Genomic DNA, 17434 nt, shown 5'->3' with positions numbered 1-17434 from the left:
ATATATATATATATATATATATATATATATATATATATATATATATATATATATATATATATATATATACATACACACACACACACACACACACACACACCATATATTATTTGTATAACACATGCAGGGAGCAGAAAAAGTACAGAAAACACCATAAAATATGAGTAAATCTGTAATAAAAGAGACGGGCTTGTATGCCGTTACCGTATTTTCTGGATAATAATTCGCTCTAGATTATAAATTCGATCTGTCTAGAGAAATTGACATGGCTATGGGACAAGCAGTGTCATTTTAACTTTACCACGTGTGACAACAAACTACTGTTATAAATACTCTAAAATGCAAGTATATGTATTTGTATTTTATTATGTATTCTCTTACTACATTTGCAGGAGGAATGTTATCAACTACCTCAAGAATTAATTTTCTCCATGTTTTTCTGTCATGTTATATGTTTAAAAAATAACAGTTAGGATTTCAACTAAACTCAGCTACTTAGAAATTTTAATATATGGCAAAACTAATAATAATAGAACCAAAATTAAGTATTCTAATAATAAATGAACATAAATAATCGCTAATTCGCTTTATACCGATTTCAGATTTATGAAGGCTGGTCTCCTTTTAACTAGCATTTATTATTAGCATCGGAAAATTAACGAATACCAGATCAGATCAAATCTAAACTAGTTATTTTATATATATTTACATTTTCTGGACTATATATATATATATATATATATATATATATATATATATATATATATATATATATATATATATATGAAGTATAAGATGCACCATCTAAATTCTACCTTTTGGAAAAAAGCAATGTCCCAATATTTAAAGAGAGCTAGAGTGCAGTTTTGTAAAAGAGTTAAGTAGTTATAAATCATTTAAAAAAAAAGTCAGGCAACAAGTCACAGTACCAAATACAAAAATGTCTTGTATATGGTATTTTAGCATTTCCGGTAATTTGTGTTACATCCCGCATGTGAATCCACTAGATCATAAACTCGGCTATTTAAATATAGCCTGTATAAAGTGATAATCTTTATAACAGATATCATCTAAATGAGCTAATTGGTCAGAAATATAATCTTAAATAATCTCACTTGTTAACAGTAAACCAGTAAAGGAAGTGTGCAGCAGTTTAACGTTTAAATTGAGTTTTCTCGGGCAGTAAAAATCAACTGCACGGTCAGTTATTAAAACTGTATGAGAAATGAAGACCACATGAGAAGGTCACTGTATCATTTCTTTTCTGTATGAAGAGGAACTTTAAGTGGGGACGGCTACAGAGACTGGAAATAAATCTGCACGGACACTGAAGCAGCGTTAGGAGATATACTGATCTCAGACAAGATAGTTTTTACTCTAGCAATGTTGGCAGGAACATCAGGAGTGCCATGCCACTGCAGAAGAATGGAGAAAAATCAATGAAATTAGATGCTGTCTTATGAAATGTTCTGAATTAATTGATAGGATTATGGAGTCATTATTTAGTTGAAGTAAAATATTCTCAAATCCCATCAAAGCTAATGCTTACATTGTGCCAATTATACCTAATGTTTCTTTGTTTTTTGTTTTTATTTAATTTTGATGCAACAGGGCAGGAAGTTAAATTCCTACATGCACAACATATTTTTCCAGTATCTATAAGTGTCCCACCTGAAAATCTGTCATATTTCTGTAGAGCTACAATAAGGCATGCCTTCTGAAATAAAACCTGCAACTGTAAGTGATGTAAATGATGGCACCTCTGTAGTGCACTGTACCGTATACAAGTAATTTTCTACAGGCTTAACAGCTTTATCCGCCAAGTACGTCTGCCGTTAAAATAAAATCCTCATTTATAGCTGAAATAGGATCTAGGAACGAGTGTGTAAGAAGTGCTTTACCTTTACTTAATTAACTACTGCTCTGTATAATGTAATGGTGATTAGTAAAATATTTGAAATGTCAGGGTTTAAAACGGTCAGTGTATAGCCAAGTTGTACATTTCCTAGGTCACAATCAAACATCACCTGCAACATGCATATGCGTTCAGGAAAGTAATTTCGTCTCCAGAAAAAAAAAAAAATACAAGTAAAGAACGTTATTAAAAGTTAAAACATTTTTGAACAGAAGCTTCAGGAACTGTATAAAGTGGCACAAAGTGTCTGAGGAGAGTCGGGTACAAAAGTCCTGTCCTTTACTAACATTTTAAATTAAAGTAAAGGCATCTGAACATCCTGTATTCCAATTTTGATTAGTGAAGTTCAATTATTCAATAAACCTCTATTTCTCTATGATGAAATGCTTGTTAGTGGTCTCAGACTTTTGGACCTGACTCGAGTTCCTGGTCATAAATTGGGCTGAAAATTTGGGATGTTGTGACGAGCATCACCGGGTATAAGACTGAGATGACACCATCAGTACTTCACAGGGTCAGGGTGAGGGTTTAAGGGTCAGTGGAAGGAACGTCCTGGAGGAACGGGGTGAAGGACGAGCGAACTGTCCGTCCCTTTAGAGGCTGCTGGACCCGGAAGTTGTTCACCATGCTCTTCTGGACCTCTTCCTCCGCCGAGGTGAACAGCAGACTCCTGAACACGGCCAACTGAGTGAGAGAATGAGAGAGAGAGAGCGCTTCATATGTGACATATTTGTTTAAAAAAAAGATACACAGTTGCAGAATGCTTACAGCCTAGTAATTAGAAAACTGTTAGAAGAAAGTTTTAAAAAACAAAAAACAAACAAAACCCACTCCAGGTGAAAGAAACAGACAAATGCTTAAAGTTTGCCTAGTTTTATATAAGGAATAAAACACTCCAGAGGTCGATGGATTGATCGGTTTTGCCGATTAATCTGCACTGATAACCAATTGCTGGAACTTCGCCAAAAATCCACACAGACAGTTTTTCCTGGTTGCGTCCGTTGTGGGAGTAGCAACTGAGAAGGGTCCGCTGTCATTATACAGTACGAGAGCGGCCACTAGAGGACAAATAAAACTATCACTGACAAATTTTATTGTGTTATTTGATGTGATTTTTTAAAATCAATTTACTTCATTTGTGCATGTTAGTTGGAGTGTTACTTTTTAGATGTATATCTTACTTACTTTAATATTTATTAATAGTTAATATAAATTAATATTTATTTCAATTAATAAAGTACAGTACATTTTTATGGTTCAGTCAGTACTGTTTATTTTTGTTATAAAGCTCAGCAATATTTTACTTTGTGTGTTACGTTTTCATTCAGTATAAATTTTTAAAACTATGGGTTGATTAATCGGGTTATCAGCAGGTACTGCCCGACTTGGTTATCGGTAAAATCGGTCAACCTCTAAATCACTCCATGTCATGCGGTCATAGTAAAAATAATTAACGGTGTGATGATGAAGAAGAGCTACTGACAAGCTTTTTTTTGCATTGTTCACTTGTTCTGTTGTTTTGAAAAGGTCACTCTGTTAACATGGAATACTCACTCAGATACTAATAATTAAGGATTCACTTATATAATTTGCAATGCATTGTGGGAACTACTGTGCTGTTCCCATGCATTTATTTCTGTTTAAAAAAAATAATAAATAAATAAATAAATAAATAAAAAATAATAAAAAAAACAGTTGGATAATTTGAATGAGGTCATGATTCATCTTGTAGCTGTTTGGTTCAGCACTTTAAACTAGTTATTGAAAAAAATTCTGAAATATCTGTGGGGAAGAAACTTAATGGTAAATTTCCTTCTGGAACCAAAACTGCTGAAAAAAAGCTGTTGAGCTTTATTGGAAGAAAGCAAGGTGTCCCACATTAACTTGGCATTAGGATTGGGCAGTTCATTAAAAAAGTGACTTATGAACTATATATTTAAATGTCTTGGCAATATTTTAATCCATTATGGTTTTATTGGAAAAAGAGAGAAAGACAGAAAAGGAGTGTGTGTGTGTGTCATTGATTAAAAGGAAAATTTGGATAGGTTAAATAGAAATGTACTGCATGGAATAAAACCCCCAGAAACAAACAAAAACTAAATACATGATCAGGTTTCTGACCAGTGGGAAAAAAAACAACAACAAAAAACCACATGAAAACCTCTATTAAAATAAAACCGGACCTTAGAATTCAAGAAACGATTTACACACGCAGGACAATTAAAGAACCAGCAAATTAATTACCGGTCATTACACAAAACCTGCAATTAAACTGAACCCTGTCATTTCTGAACATAAATGAAGCATTTTAATGATATATTACTGATATTTAGAGCTCAGACTGGACTCAGCCTACACTAAAAAACAAAAAAAAAAAAAAAAAAAAAGCTCACTTCCTGTAGAGAATGCAAGCTCTGAATGTTTGTTCCCGTCTCTGGTCCTACCTGTTCGTGGCTCACTTCAATGGCCTGCTTCATGATGATCCAGGTGACGGCCTCGGTCAGAGGGGGCGTGGTTAGAGATCCGGCGTACGTCCAATATTCGTTCATGCTCTCAGGCAGGAGGCAGGATGGGTCAAATTTAGTGAACTCCACTACACTATCCTGTGTAGTTTGAGAGAGAGAGAGAGAGTCAGAAAGAAAGAGAGTAACAGAGATAGAAAGAGACACAGATAGAAAGACAAACAACAGAGAGAGGGACAGCGGAAGAAAGGCAAGAAGGAATAAGACAACAGACTAAAATATTTATATATATATATATGCAAACATGTCATCTTGCATTGTGTAATCTGTGCACATAAGAACAGGAGAGCTGCACAGGTGTGCCAAGGACAAACAGGTTATACAGTCTGATAGTTGCCAGGAGGAATGATCTGAGAACACTCACCCTTCTACACCAAGACATGCTGATAATTAGACTTAATTAGACTCTGCAGAGAAAGTATTTCAGCATGGACAGTGTGGGCGGGTTCAGTCCTGAGGGCTGAGAGTTGGTAAGCATTCTCTTCTCCACCACCAACTCCACCAACTCCAGACTGAGCCGCAGGACTGAGCCCGCCTTCATGATGATCTTGTTAAGTCTGCATGTGCTGTTTCCATGATCCTTCACCTCTGTACAGCAGGTTTTAAAATGGCAGTACACACCTTGTGTCTGACGGCAGGTAGAGCGTCCACCAGCTTCTGCAGACCCTCGTGTCTCTTCCCAACCTAAACAAGGGACAAAAATCAGCCATTATTATTTAAACATAAAGGAGAACCATACCATGGTGAATAAAGTTGTAAACTAATATTTTACTTATTATGACATTTGTCTATATGACCCTGATAGGTCATATAACTTGAGATCTGAGAATTCACTGGTGTAAAGCAATATATACGGTATATATTTCATGTTAAAGTCACAGTGAAGTTCCTTGAAACATGTAGGGTTATTCGACGTGTTGACATACTTTCCACTGAAACAGGAAGGCAGGGTGGGACATATCAAGTGGCCCCTCCCCCCTTTTAAATAGCCAATGGCATTTAACGTACCTCACAGTCAGGAAACTTACAACTGTTGTATGTGGAACCCTTCAGATTCTAGAAAGCATTTGATTGGACAGAATTTCTGATGAGAAGCTGAAGGGCATAATGATGTCTTCAGAATTGCAGATCCGTATTGGTTGTAGAGAGAGACTGTACATTTTGAATGCATATATCTTCTAAACGTGAATTTTGTCATTGTTTTGGAGTGCACTAGCTTATAGATAACCTTAAGTCTGACATATTCATACTAAAAAGCCACAGAATTTCCATTCTGATTTCATGAGGAATTTAACTAGCTTTAGTAGCCATAACTGGGTTAAAATCATGATGCAGATCTACAGACAGACATGAGGTCAGTTTCTGCTCCTGCATTCTGACTCATCATGTTTAAGACAAAAGTATGTTGTTGGCTTCAAATAAACATTTCTAAAATAAGAGAAATAGGTGCTGTGTTAAAATATCAGATGCAATACCTTCAGGAAGACCCCGATAACAGCCAGTCCATTCTCCTCCATGATGGCCTCCTCAAACAAAGCGTATTTATCTGCATTCCAGTGGACCAAGTGGAGCTGCAGGAGAAGAGCAGGACAAGTTTTTTTTACACACACACACACACACCTCTCTCCTTCTTGTTTATATGTACACATACAGTTGAGGTCATGAGGTCAAGTTTACATACGCCTTGCAGAATCTGCAAAATGTTAATTTTTTAAAAATAAATAAAATGGATCATAAAAATTGATCGAGAAACTTATTTTGTCTTCTGGGAAACGTAAATATCATATATAGCATCTGATGGGCAGTACTAAATGAAAAAAATAAGATCTTTAAACGAAATAACAATTTACACCGTTTGTCCTTTTCAAAAGTTTACACCCCCCTGTTTCTTAATGTATCATGTTGCCTTCTTGAGCATCAGTGAATGTTATGCACCTTATGTAATAGTTGTGTACGAGTCCCTCAGTTGTCCTCAGTGTGAAAAGATGGATCTCAACATCATACAGTCACTGCTGGAAAGAGTGTGTGTGTAAACTTTTGAACTGGTTCAATTTGTGTATTCAGTTATTATTGTGTCTTGTGGACTATATGTAAACAGCTGTTATATGAAATAGCTTATTCATGGCAATACTAAATAAAAAACAAAATGATTTTTTTTTTTTTGATCCCTCTCATTTACTTTGCATTATTAACATTTTGCAGATTCTGCAAGGCCTGTGTGACCTCAGCTGTATGTACATACAGAGACTAGGAGTGTAATGCAATGGCATTATTTGTACCTGTATTTGTTTAGCGTTCAAAACATTTGTGTATGTTTCACATTTAGTTGGAAATGGGCCAAAAAAAAAAAAAGGAAAAAAAGAACTATTCATCTCCTGAGCCAGATGTCCTGTGGAACTTTCTAGCAAGCTTTCCATCTCCTATCTAATGTGACTGAGTAAGCAAGCCATCTGTGAGGTTGAGTCAAATGAAAATGAAACATAAATTAGAAAGTAACTGATTTACCCCCCCCCCCCCCCCCCCCCCCAGAGCAACCTAGACTCTCGTTAAGCAATGGAACACTTGCATTGAACAATATGGAGTTTATGTAGAAAAATTATACAATTTGACTTACCCTTGTATGTTTTAAAACAATGATCGTCAAGAAACTGGTCATTTATAGCGGACAACAATATCCATCTAATGGCATCTTACCAGATTAACTTGCATTGTTGCTGCAAGTCAAACTGGGGTCCGTCCTTTCCCATTATAATTCCTCAATGATTGCCCGAGAGGATTTTTTTTTTTTTTCACGATGATGGAGACGGTCATTTAAGAATGTATCGCGTTAATAAACTTCGTCTTTGTCTAGTGAACAGGGTGACAGTTTCCCTGTCTACGTATTGCAGATACTACAAATGCATGCACACTACTGGTAACTTGATTCCCAGGCAAAAACTGAGAAAAGCAGTCTAGCTTTTCCAATGCCTAGGGCTAGTTTCAAGTCTTTTTCTGCAAGTCTGGCAGCCCTGCCCATGATCTGTCCTAACACATTCCACATGAGAGTAAAAAAACCTCACACAACTTATTATCTTTTTGTCCTGCAGGATCCCAGTCCCAAAGCACACAGCTAGCCCAAAACTTTGTGGCATGCTTTCTATAACAAAAAACACTTTGTATTCGGTTACATCGCTAATAAAGACATACCCCTCTCTCTCTCTCTCTCTCTCTCTCTCTCTCACACACACACACACACACACACACACACACACTTCAGCTTTCAATTGACATGCAGGTCGCCTCACTATAAACTGGCAGCTATAAATTTTCTCTTAACTAAAAACAAGCGCTGGATCAGTGGTAGCTCAGTGGTTAAGATGTTCGACTACTGCTCAGAAAATTGTGAGTTCAAACCTCAGAACCGCCAAACTACCACTGTTGGGCCCTTGAGCAAGGCCCTTAACCCTCAACTGCTCAGATGTATAAATGAAATAAATGTAAGTCGCTCTGGATAAGAGCGTTTGCCAAATGCCATAAAACGTAAAGCAAACTAAGGGCATAAAACATGTCTTGATTGACGCACTACATCTGGTTTAAGGGGGAAGATTGTGTACTTTTTTTTTTTGGCTGTCCAAACTGTTCCTGTAACACCACTCCTCAGGCTTAACACAATACCTGAACGCAGAAGCCATTCAACCGCACTGAACTCTATTCATCCAGGGAAATAAAAGACTGAGAGCGGAGTGAAAGAGGACACCGGAGAGAATCAGGGCAAAACGGGACACACTGGAAACACTCACTGTCAGCTTATAGCGGTTTGGAGCACACACACAATGTTTAAAGTTCTATTCTATAAAGCGCTAACTTGATGTTTTCCGATGTTTTCAGGACAGAGGAGTTTATGCTTTGCGTTTTCTCAGCAACATAAGTTGCGTTTTTGTATCGTCATATTAGCTTCAAGGAAAAAGAAAAAAGAGAGGTTAATGAGGGAACAGTTTATAGCTGCTATAAGATAAGTGATAATATTTTGTGGACATTCCACGATATTAAATGTAATTATAAACCGATAAAAAGCAGGACATGGTAAAAAAAAACTCTAATCACTGGAAAATTGCTGTGGTGTAAGTGGAATAAACATGCTGATGCCGACATGCCGTTATAGAAAAATAATCAACTTCAGGGTGATAACAGTAACTCTACTTCATCACACCACACTGACACCCTGATTATTTTCCTTTAACAGCATGCCATGTGGTATAGGCTTAGGAGAAACCACATACACACTGTTTTTAAACCACCTGTATTAACATATTTTCCAGAATAAAAAAAACAAAACAAATGTGACTTTCTAGATCTAACTAAAACACACACACACACACACACACACACACACACACACACACACACACTCCTCTCCTTCTTGTTTATATGTACACATATAGTTGAGGTCATGAGATCAAGTTTACATACATCTTGCAGAATCTGTAAATTGTTAATTTTTTAACTAACTAAAACACACAGAGGGACTGTTGAAAGCTGTAGTGTGTGTGTTGAACTCATGTGTGTTGCCCTTGTTGGAGGTGAAAGCATTTTACTAAGTACGTTCCACATAAATAGAGGACTTTCCTGTAAGCGCCCCTGCTTTCTGTCCTACACTCACATGGCCGTCTCTCTCTCTCTCACACACACACACACTGTTTAAGGATAAAACATTGGTCTTTTTGCCACATTGTCTTTGTGTGCATTAAACTCAGTTTTATTGTTTAACTATGACTATGTTCAGATGGAGAACTCTCATCACTGCAGTGTGTATCAGGACTGTCAAACATACACACACACACTAGAATTGACATTTTCTGAAGATAATACGAGTGCAAAATTCAACACCGGCATGCAGCTGCACATGCCGGTCAGTAGGGGAGCTGCATGTGTATACGCCTTTGTTGAAGCATAAATAATTTGTTTATTATAATTTGCTGACTAGTTAGGTGCTGAATATTTCCTATGGAGAGAGTAAATCTGAAACAGTGTCTCTGTTTGCCCGTTTGTTCCTCTAGACTCATTTCAATTTAGTGTCGATTCCAAATCCCGACGGCAAATTCCGCACGACATGCATGTTGGATCCATTCCCAAATTGGAATTCCTGACTCCATGGACCAAACTGAACACTTGGACACGTCATTCATGTCTGTGTCACTGACGACGTGGGAGTTAGGGGAGTCTATGTGGACAGAATAATGCAGGCGTAATAATACCCTTTTCTGGCGAAAATTTGGAAACGTGTTGTGCATATGCTGGGCTTACTCCCTAAAGGGGCGGTCACATTAGACTTTCGGCATGCGAAATTTCCAGTGACTTCCATTCATACGCATGCAAATGCTGGAAATGTTTCGCGTTTCACCGCGTTCCAAAGTTCAAGTTTGGCGAACTCTGACCAGCGAATTCGAATCACGTGAATACGTGTGGCCAATAGAAGATCGACATGTCACAGCTTGACCTCTTCAGAAAATCCAAGTTTAAGGAAGCACCGATTGTACCGGTGTCACACCTTTATACGACACAGCTTTAAAAGAATATAAAACCAACATAAAAAGAGGAGTTGCCTTTATTGCGGTGTCGCTGCATACAGGAACAGATGGTATATTTTAACATTGGCGAGTGATGTCACCGCCCATATTCGGTTGCCGTTCATATTCGTAGCAATCAACATAAAAATTTCGCATTCTGAAAGTCTAGTGTGACTGCCGCTTAAGACGTATGAGAGAACATGTGATACGAGCGTGTCAGCCGACTGACGTCCGAGCTGTGACACCTGTGTCTTATTCCCCATTCATTCTATATGAGCCAAAAACGTGCAATTTTTTTTCCGCTTGAGTCCGTGTGAGATAACAATAGTGATGCTTTACTACGCGAACGCCACTAATCGTCTGTAAAATAACTGCTGTTTTTTTCCCTGTCTTGAAGCGGCGATACTGCTACCTCGCTGAAGTTGATTATTTTCCTTATTAAAGTGTTTCATTCCTCTTACACCACAGCAATCTTCAAACTATTCTGCTTTTTTATTTCTTAAAGAACATGTCGTGTTCTCGAACGTCCACGAAACTTATGTTAGAGTAGCTAGAAACAATGTTCCCTCACCAACATCTCTTATATCTCTGTCTTGAACAATAAATAAACGCAGCATGTCAAAAAGCGTCCTGAACACGTTGGAAAACTTGCACGTTACAGCTTTACCTCTGATCGTTACAAAGCCCTGACACTGGAGACACCTTCCATGAATGTCACAAACATCTCCTTATGGAAAACTTCACCGTACCAACAATTACACGGTTTTAATCCGTTTACGTGGCGTGTTCGCCGTACAAGTCCCTGTGAACGAGCTGAACATAATTGTTATAGAACATTAATCAACACCTTCTGACCAATCACAGTCCAGGATTCAACAACCATTACCTCAGCGGGGTAGAGGTGGCGGTCCACAGTGTGTTCAGAGCCCCAGGTGTTATTCTCTCCCCAGTGGAAATGAAACTGACACAACCTGAACTGATCCTCCAGGGGACCACCACGCAGTGCTGCATCACAAGCACGCACACGCACACACACACACACACACACACACACACACACACACACACACCTTGTGAAGCCCTTCCATTGACATAATGATTACTTTAGCTAATTAACGCCATGCCCACACTTTAATCTTAACACTAACTGTGAAATGAGTATTTATTATTTATTAATATTAACTAGCATCATCAGTTTTAAAAGTTCATGGTAACATCAAAACAATCAGTTCTTATAGGAAACATTATATAAACAATCAGATCTTATAGGAAATATTATTTTAAAAAAATTATAATTTCTTATAGGATGCAATTTATTTAACATCTAGCTATTATTGTATTAATATTTATTACTATATTAGTTCCTGGTGTATTTGTTTTACTAATTTTTCAGTTACTGATGTCATTAGTGCCATTAACATGTTCAGTTTGTGCTAGATTTTTAATTTGACTGTATTTTTATCAGAGTAATCCATGCACTCTTACTGGACTTGTCTGTCGTGTCGTCGTATTCGACGAGGAAGGAGTATCCGTTGTTCCAGATCTGCTGGCAGGTTCTGGGGTCGTACTGTGTAACCAATGGCTTCAGGTTTGGGTCGAAGACGCTTTTACGCAGGTTGATGTCGATGGGAGACTGGCGCTCTCCTCCAGGCATTTCCAGAGGCTCCTGCCACATCGGGTGCACTGAAATACAAAAAACAAAAGAACATACAAGACATTCACTTACCGGTAAAACAAACAAGCAAAAAAACCCAAAACCTAACCATATTTGCTGGGAAAAGAAAAAAAAAAAAAAGGTATAAAACAACCACCTACTTTTTTTAATGTATTCCGCTGCCTCGCATGCTTTATGACACAACATTTTGCAAAGAAAACTTCACCGGACAAGACAAAGCAAACAGGAATGACGTCTTTTTCTTAAACGTGCCACGAGTGAAATAAGAAAAGAAAGAAACTTCTCTTTTGAGGATGTGACTCATAAAAGATCCTTGAAGTAAAGCTGAAGGAAGAGACACGTCATCTGAATGTGGTGAGAGGGAAAAAGAAAAAAAAAAAAACTGGCTTTGCAGCAGGAACTGGATTCGACGCAATATAAATTTCCAGTGAAAGAACTTTTCTTGGCAGCAATGTTCACTTGAGATGAAAAGCCTACAAGTTTAAGAAAAGAGCATAAGCTAGAACATATCCTCTCCACAGAGACTGTACTATCGTATGTGACTATCGGCGTTGTGCTCATATGGTCACATGCGACCGGAGTATTCAAAAGGCATTTCACTGAATTAAACGTAAGCCACAGGAATGTGAGTAGGAAGGGTTTTTTATTTTTTTGTAAACGAGGTTACTGGCCAAGCAGTTGACGCTGTAATTCCTCCAAGCTGCTTCAAGAGCCAGCGGGAGAAAAATTACTAACTTTACAAAATACAGCATGCTTTACAGTCAGCCACGGCCTTCAATACAAATATAGCCTGCTTTACAAACAGCACACAAATTACTGGGATTGGTCCACTTCCACAAAACCTAATCCATCAGCCAAGACATAAATGCGGTGCTGCGCTTTGCACTGCAGCTATCTAAAGAATAAAACACCCAAAGTCATGCTGTTACTGTTACAAGTGTCTTATTCCTCTTACTCAACAGTAATTTGCCAACTATTACTATGAATATTTTATTGAAGAGGTCATGGTTTTCAAGTTATAGTAGATAGCTCTCACCAGCCTCTCTCTCTCTTTTAAAAAAAAAAATAATTTTTTTTTTAAAGTTAATAAGACATGTCATGAAATCTTAGTTTTACCTCTGACACTGAAGACTCCTTCCATAAATGCCAAATAAACATCTCATTACAGAAAAAATCCTCATATAAACAGCTTGTAAATCCGTTTATTAATAGTGCAAGTCCCTATGACTGAGCCGTTAGTATGGAAACAATAACGTATTAGAATGAGTGCATCGATAATCGCACACTACTGTTACAGGAAATTAAAGTCCTGTCCTCAATCCATTAGAAATGTTCTTTCTTATATAGCGCTTTAACCTGAGTGGTCCCAAAGCACTTTACACTGTTTCTCATTCACCCACCCACCCCAATGGTAGCAAATGTTGTGGAAGAACCTGAAGCAAGCAGTTCATGTGAGGAAACTCACTAACATCTCAGAGTTGAAGCTGTTCTGTACTGAGGAACGGGCTAAAATTCCTCCAAGCCGATGTGCAGGACTGATCAACGGTTACCGGAAACGTTTAGTTGCAGTTACTGCTGCACAAGATACTGAAAGCAAAGGTTCACATACTTTTGCCACTCACAGATATGTAATATTGGATAATTTTCCTGAACAAATAAATGACCAAGTATAATATGTTTGTCTCATTTGTTTAATTGGGTTCTCTTTATCTACTTTTTGGCCTTGTGTGAAAATCTGATGATGTTTTAGGTCATATTTATGCAGATCTATAGAAAATTCTACAAACTTTCAAGCACCACTGGATATCTCTGCTTACGCTTGGTATACAGACATAAACTCGACATCTTATGAGAGCTGAACTACCACTCTTTCTTTTCGTTTCCGACCCCCATCTTGAAGTTGAACTTGAGCATATGACATGACATGATTTGGAGGCAGGGACACGTCCGTTGATACCATCAGGTTAAATAAAGCCCCGTGAAGAATACGAGGAACTCATCCATGTTTTCACTGTAAAGGCACCTCACCCCACAACCAGAAGAGGGCTCCAATAATTACAAACAGCCCCTTTAACTTTAAAGTATTGATTATAGCCCTATTTACAGCCATCCTCCTGATAAACTAATCCAATCTGACTAGGGCTTACCTCTGCATTTTTTACAAAACTTTAGATTACACAGGTTGATGATGTCATTTAAATCAAATATATAAATATTCAGGCATGTATCTCTTTACATAGAAGATCTGAAGTGAGATAGACTTATAATACTTCTTAGCTGCATTGGATACCAAACATGTGTTTGTGCTAATTGAAGACGTACGGACAAACAAAAGTCCTCCTTTGACTCTTAACTACACAGCTCTTCCTCCTCACTTCTGAGTCTCTTTATATAAAGTCCCTGTCCATATAAATGAAATAAAATGTCAAATCTAAATTAAACAGAAAATTGTTTATCAACTTTCACCTACTAAAATCCTGGTATGAGAGGACATGAAATGACATCTTTCTATTTGATTTTTTAGCAAGATGTTTTATAATATGAGGTTTTGGAAAGTAAAACAGTGCATACATATAAACGTTTTTGCAGTGTGATATATAATGTGTGTCATTTCCCCTTGTCTCACACACTTTCTGTACAGTAGGCGACTATTAGAGCACACGGTATCAGTTCAGAGCTCATTAGGACACGACATGCCAGATGGACGCTGATAAGTTTCAGTCAGTATCTGTGTTTGTTCTTAGATAAGCTCACAGAAATTTGCTTTGATCTTTAAAGTGCACCGTTACGCAGTGTTCAGTGCTAATCTATGTCTCTAATGCTGACCCAACAACAAATCTGAGACACTCAGTTCTCTAAGAACCCCCCCCCCAACAAATCTGAGACACTCAGTTCTCTAAGAATACCCCCCCCCAACAGATTTTATTTATATTGAGATCACATGACACTTTAATTGCACATGCAGGTCAAAACCATTCAACAAATAATTTCACTTCTGATGGAAACTGGGTGCAGCAGAACTAATTTCATGGTATTCAAAGAAACGGGGAAAGTTATGCAATCACAACTTTGAGTTGGGTGTAACTCGTTACATTGTAACTGTAATCTAAAGACTTTTTCTGATAACGCAGTAACATAACACATTACATTTTAAATTTATGTAATTTGATTACAGTTACTGTTGTCAATAACATTACGTTACTTGCATTACAAATTTTACAAATTTATTGTTAAGGAAACGATATTAAGTAAAATTATTTTTTTAAATAAAATCACGTTTTGCCCCGAAGATTTATCCTTTAAACTTGGAGCAGTTTGTCACTGCGTAACTGAACGTCAGTAAAAGAAGACCGTCTGTAATTTTATATCGTCAGTGAACAGAGGTGAGACCAATCAGACAGGGTTTACAGGAAAAACGTGGAAATACTCGTGTCTTATTGGCTGACAATCTTTCAATTCTGCCAAACGCTAGCTCACACAGTTAGTGTGAGGGAAAATGAATTTTTTTAAAACCAGTAAAGGAGTTGAAACTGAAACAGTAACATCATCTAATGCTGAGCAGGAAAACAAGGCGTGTAAATGTCTATATGAGTTCCAGTTTACGTCAACATGATATGAGCAGAGCATAAGGAAATACAATGTACTTTGTATGGCACTGTAGCAGATAAATCCTTAGCTGTGCCTTCCCTTGTCTAGTGACATCAAACTAGCCTAGTTAGAAAAGTTTTATATTTTATCAGTCTGGTAGTCCTATAAAGACAATGTCAACACCCGAGGCAAGTTTTATGATAAATCCAACTTCAGCGTTTTATGATAATTCCAACGTCTGATCATGCCATACATTGACACGTGCTAAAATTACTGAAAGAACTAGAAGTTTCACTTTGTAGTGTATTTTTGTAGGTTTGATAGGTTTTGAAAGTAATATGAAAGTAAAATAATTAGTAATCTGATTAATTTTTATATGCAGTAATCAGAGTACAATTTTGAAATAGTATTTTGTAAACATTGTTCGTTTAGCAACGTACACTCCCTTTTAACAAGATGCTGCCACCACCGTGCATCACCATCTTCTCCAGGTGATGAGCAGTGTTATGCCCCCCCAACACTTTTAACTTTTTAATTTTTTAATAATTTTGAAAACTATACAAACCTAATCCGCATTTTAGTATTATGGGCTATTTTATGCAGATTCAAGACATAAAATGGAAATTAAGTCAATTTCAGTTCCAGGCTGTAACACAACAAAATTTGGAAAGGTTCTTAGGGGGTTGAATACTTATGCAAGGCAGTGTACATTTGATCAGGAAAGAAAAATAAATGTGTGTAAAAAGGTTTTACTGCATGACTTTATATTTGTAACGAAAGATGAGAACATTCTGGAAATAGATCTGTCCACTAAAGTGGAGTTAGACGCTTAGAACCAAAACAGACATTTTGTACACATATTTTCCCCCAAAATCATCTCCATGTAATAATATGTGCACGTTATTGCAAGAAGTAAGGATGTTAATTACGCTGGGACCGGACGTATCTGCTGGAGCAGGCGGACAGGTTGCACCTGCGGACCGGAACCGAGAGCCGCGGAATTCGGAGCTGCCGCACCAGGTTCCTCTGGAGGTGCCGAGCAAGCACAGTTAGGGCCACCATGACTAAAAACACAGCTTACTGTTCACCTACACGGTTCGGAATAACGCTTAAAAACTTAACTAAAACAACAGTAGACCGTTTTTTTCTAAATTATTTAACTAATAACTTAAATTTCTTTCATTTAAGACCGGATACTAAAACAACACCTTTCCCTGTGGGTACTGTTGTTATGCTAACAGAATAGCTCGCGAGGCTAACGTCAGACGCGAGGGGGCGTTTTGACCACCGATTGGTGGATGTTGAAAAGGGCGTGGTTGCAACTGACTAGCATTACGACCCGAAGATTAAATGTAATAATTTTATAAGATCAATCCGTTTATAAATGTTTAGATATAAACACGGAACTTGTACAATTCATCCACTTAAAAAAAATTAAATTTAGTTAATTATTTATTTTATTTTATTTTATTATTTTTTTTGGCAAGTGGAGCGCAGTCGTCCAATCAGCTTTCACCTCTGAGGGGCGTTTCCATGGCGAGCTTATCAAACGTTAGAATTTGTATGCATTAGTGTTTAATAAATACATTTTATAATAAATACATTTTTGTATTTAGAATAACTATCATAATTTAAAATATGTATTATTAACACAGAATGGCAAAGTAATATAGTTGGATACAATAATTTTATATGCCATACATCTCTTCATTTTTTAGTATGTAATACATGCTGTACAAAAGCATAGGACTTAGACAAGGTCAACTATGATTCCTGTAAACTGTGGACTGAAAGAAATGACAACAAACCTCATATCTCTCATCATAGTGTGGCTACATGCCGACTAGGTCATAGGCATCATCTCACCAGGCACTTGGATGAACTCGTTGCAGTACTAACACACTGACTGGCCTTTTACCTCTGATGTAAACATTATGCACATGTACAGAGAAACCTTGTGTTCATAGAGCACTGAGACATCTCATGTGATCACAATCATAATACACAATGAGGTTGATTATCAAACAGGCCAAGGTTCAAGTCTCAAGGACAGAATGTACCATTCATACTTTTTCAGTTTGAAGAGTGGAGAAAATTCATTCGGGTGCACAAAATTGTTTTTCTTCAACAGCTCTCTGATTAAAACTGAACCAGGTAGGTCTTCTCCAGAGATTAAAATAATGAACAA

At 37.3% G+C, this 17434-nt stretch overlaps 1 protein-coding gene across 2 annotated transcripts; it reads right to left on the bottom strand.

The window, feature by feature from the left end:
* Nucleotides 1-747: 747 nt before the first annotated feature.
* ca5a (carbonic anhydrase Va) lies at nt 748-16500 on the bottom strand. Of its 2 annotated transcripts, none has more exons than XM_053631558.1 (7): nt 16176-16500; nt 11469-11666; nt 10870-10988; nt 5913-6008; nt 5059-5121; nt 4360-4518; nt 748-2599 (listed from the first exon to the last, which is right to left on the bottom strand). In XM_053631558.1, exons 1-7 carry the CDS (start codon nt 16306-16308, stop codon nt 2444-2446), a joined length of 924 nt encoding a protein of 307 aa, XP_053487533.1. In that variant the 5' UTR covers nt 16309-16500; the 3' UTR covers nt 748-2443. The 2 variants fall into 2 exon arrangements, with proteins under 2 accessions (XP_053487533.1, XP_053487534.1); XM_053631559.1 differs by lacking the exon at nt 16176-16500 and adding an exon at nt 11799-14539 and having other exon boundaries at nt 749-2599.
* Between the last annotated feature and the right edge of the window lie 934 nt (nt 16501-17434).

The sequence above is a fragment of the Ictalurus furcatus genome, chromosome 8, assembly GCF_023375685.1.
Source record: "Ictalurus furcatus strain D&B chromosome 8, Billie_1.0, whole genome shotgun sequence".
NCBI classification, from domain to species: Eukaryota; Metazoa; Chordata; class Actinopteri; order Siluriformes; family Ictaluridae; genus Ictalurus; species Ictalurus furcatus.
Note: the sequence above shows the minus strand (reverse complement) of the source record. Positions and strands in the feature narration are given on the sequence as shown.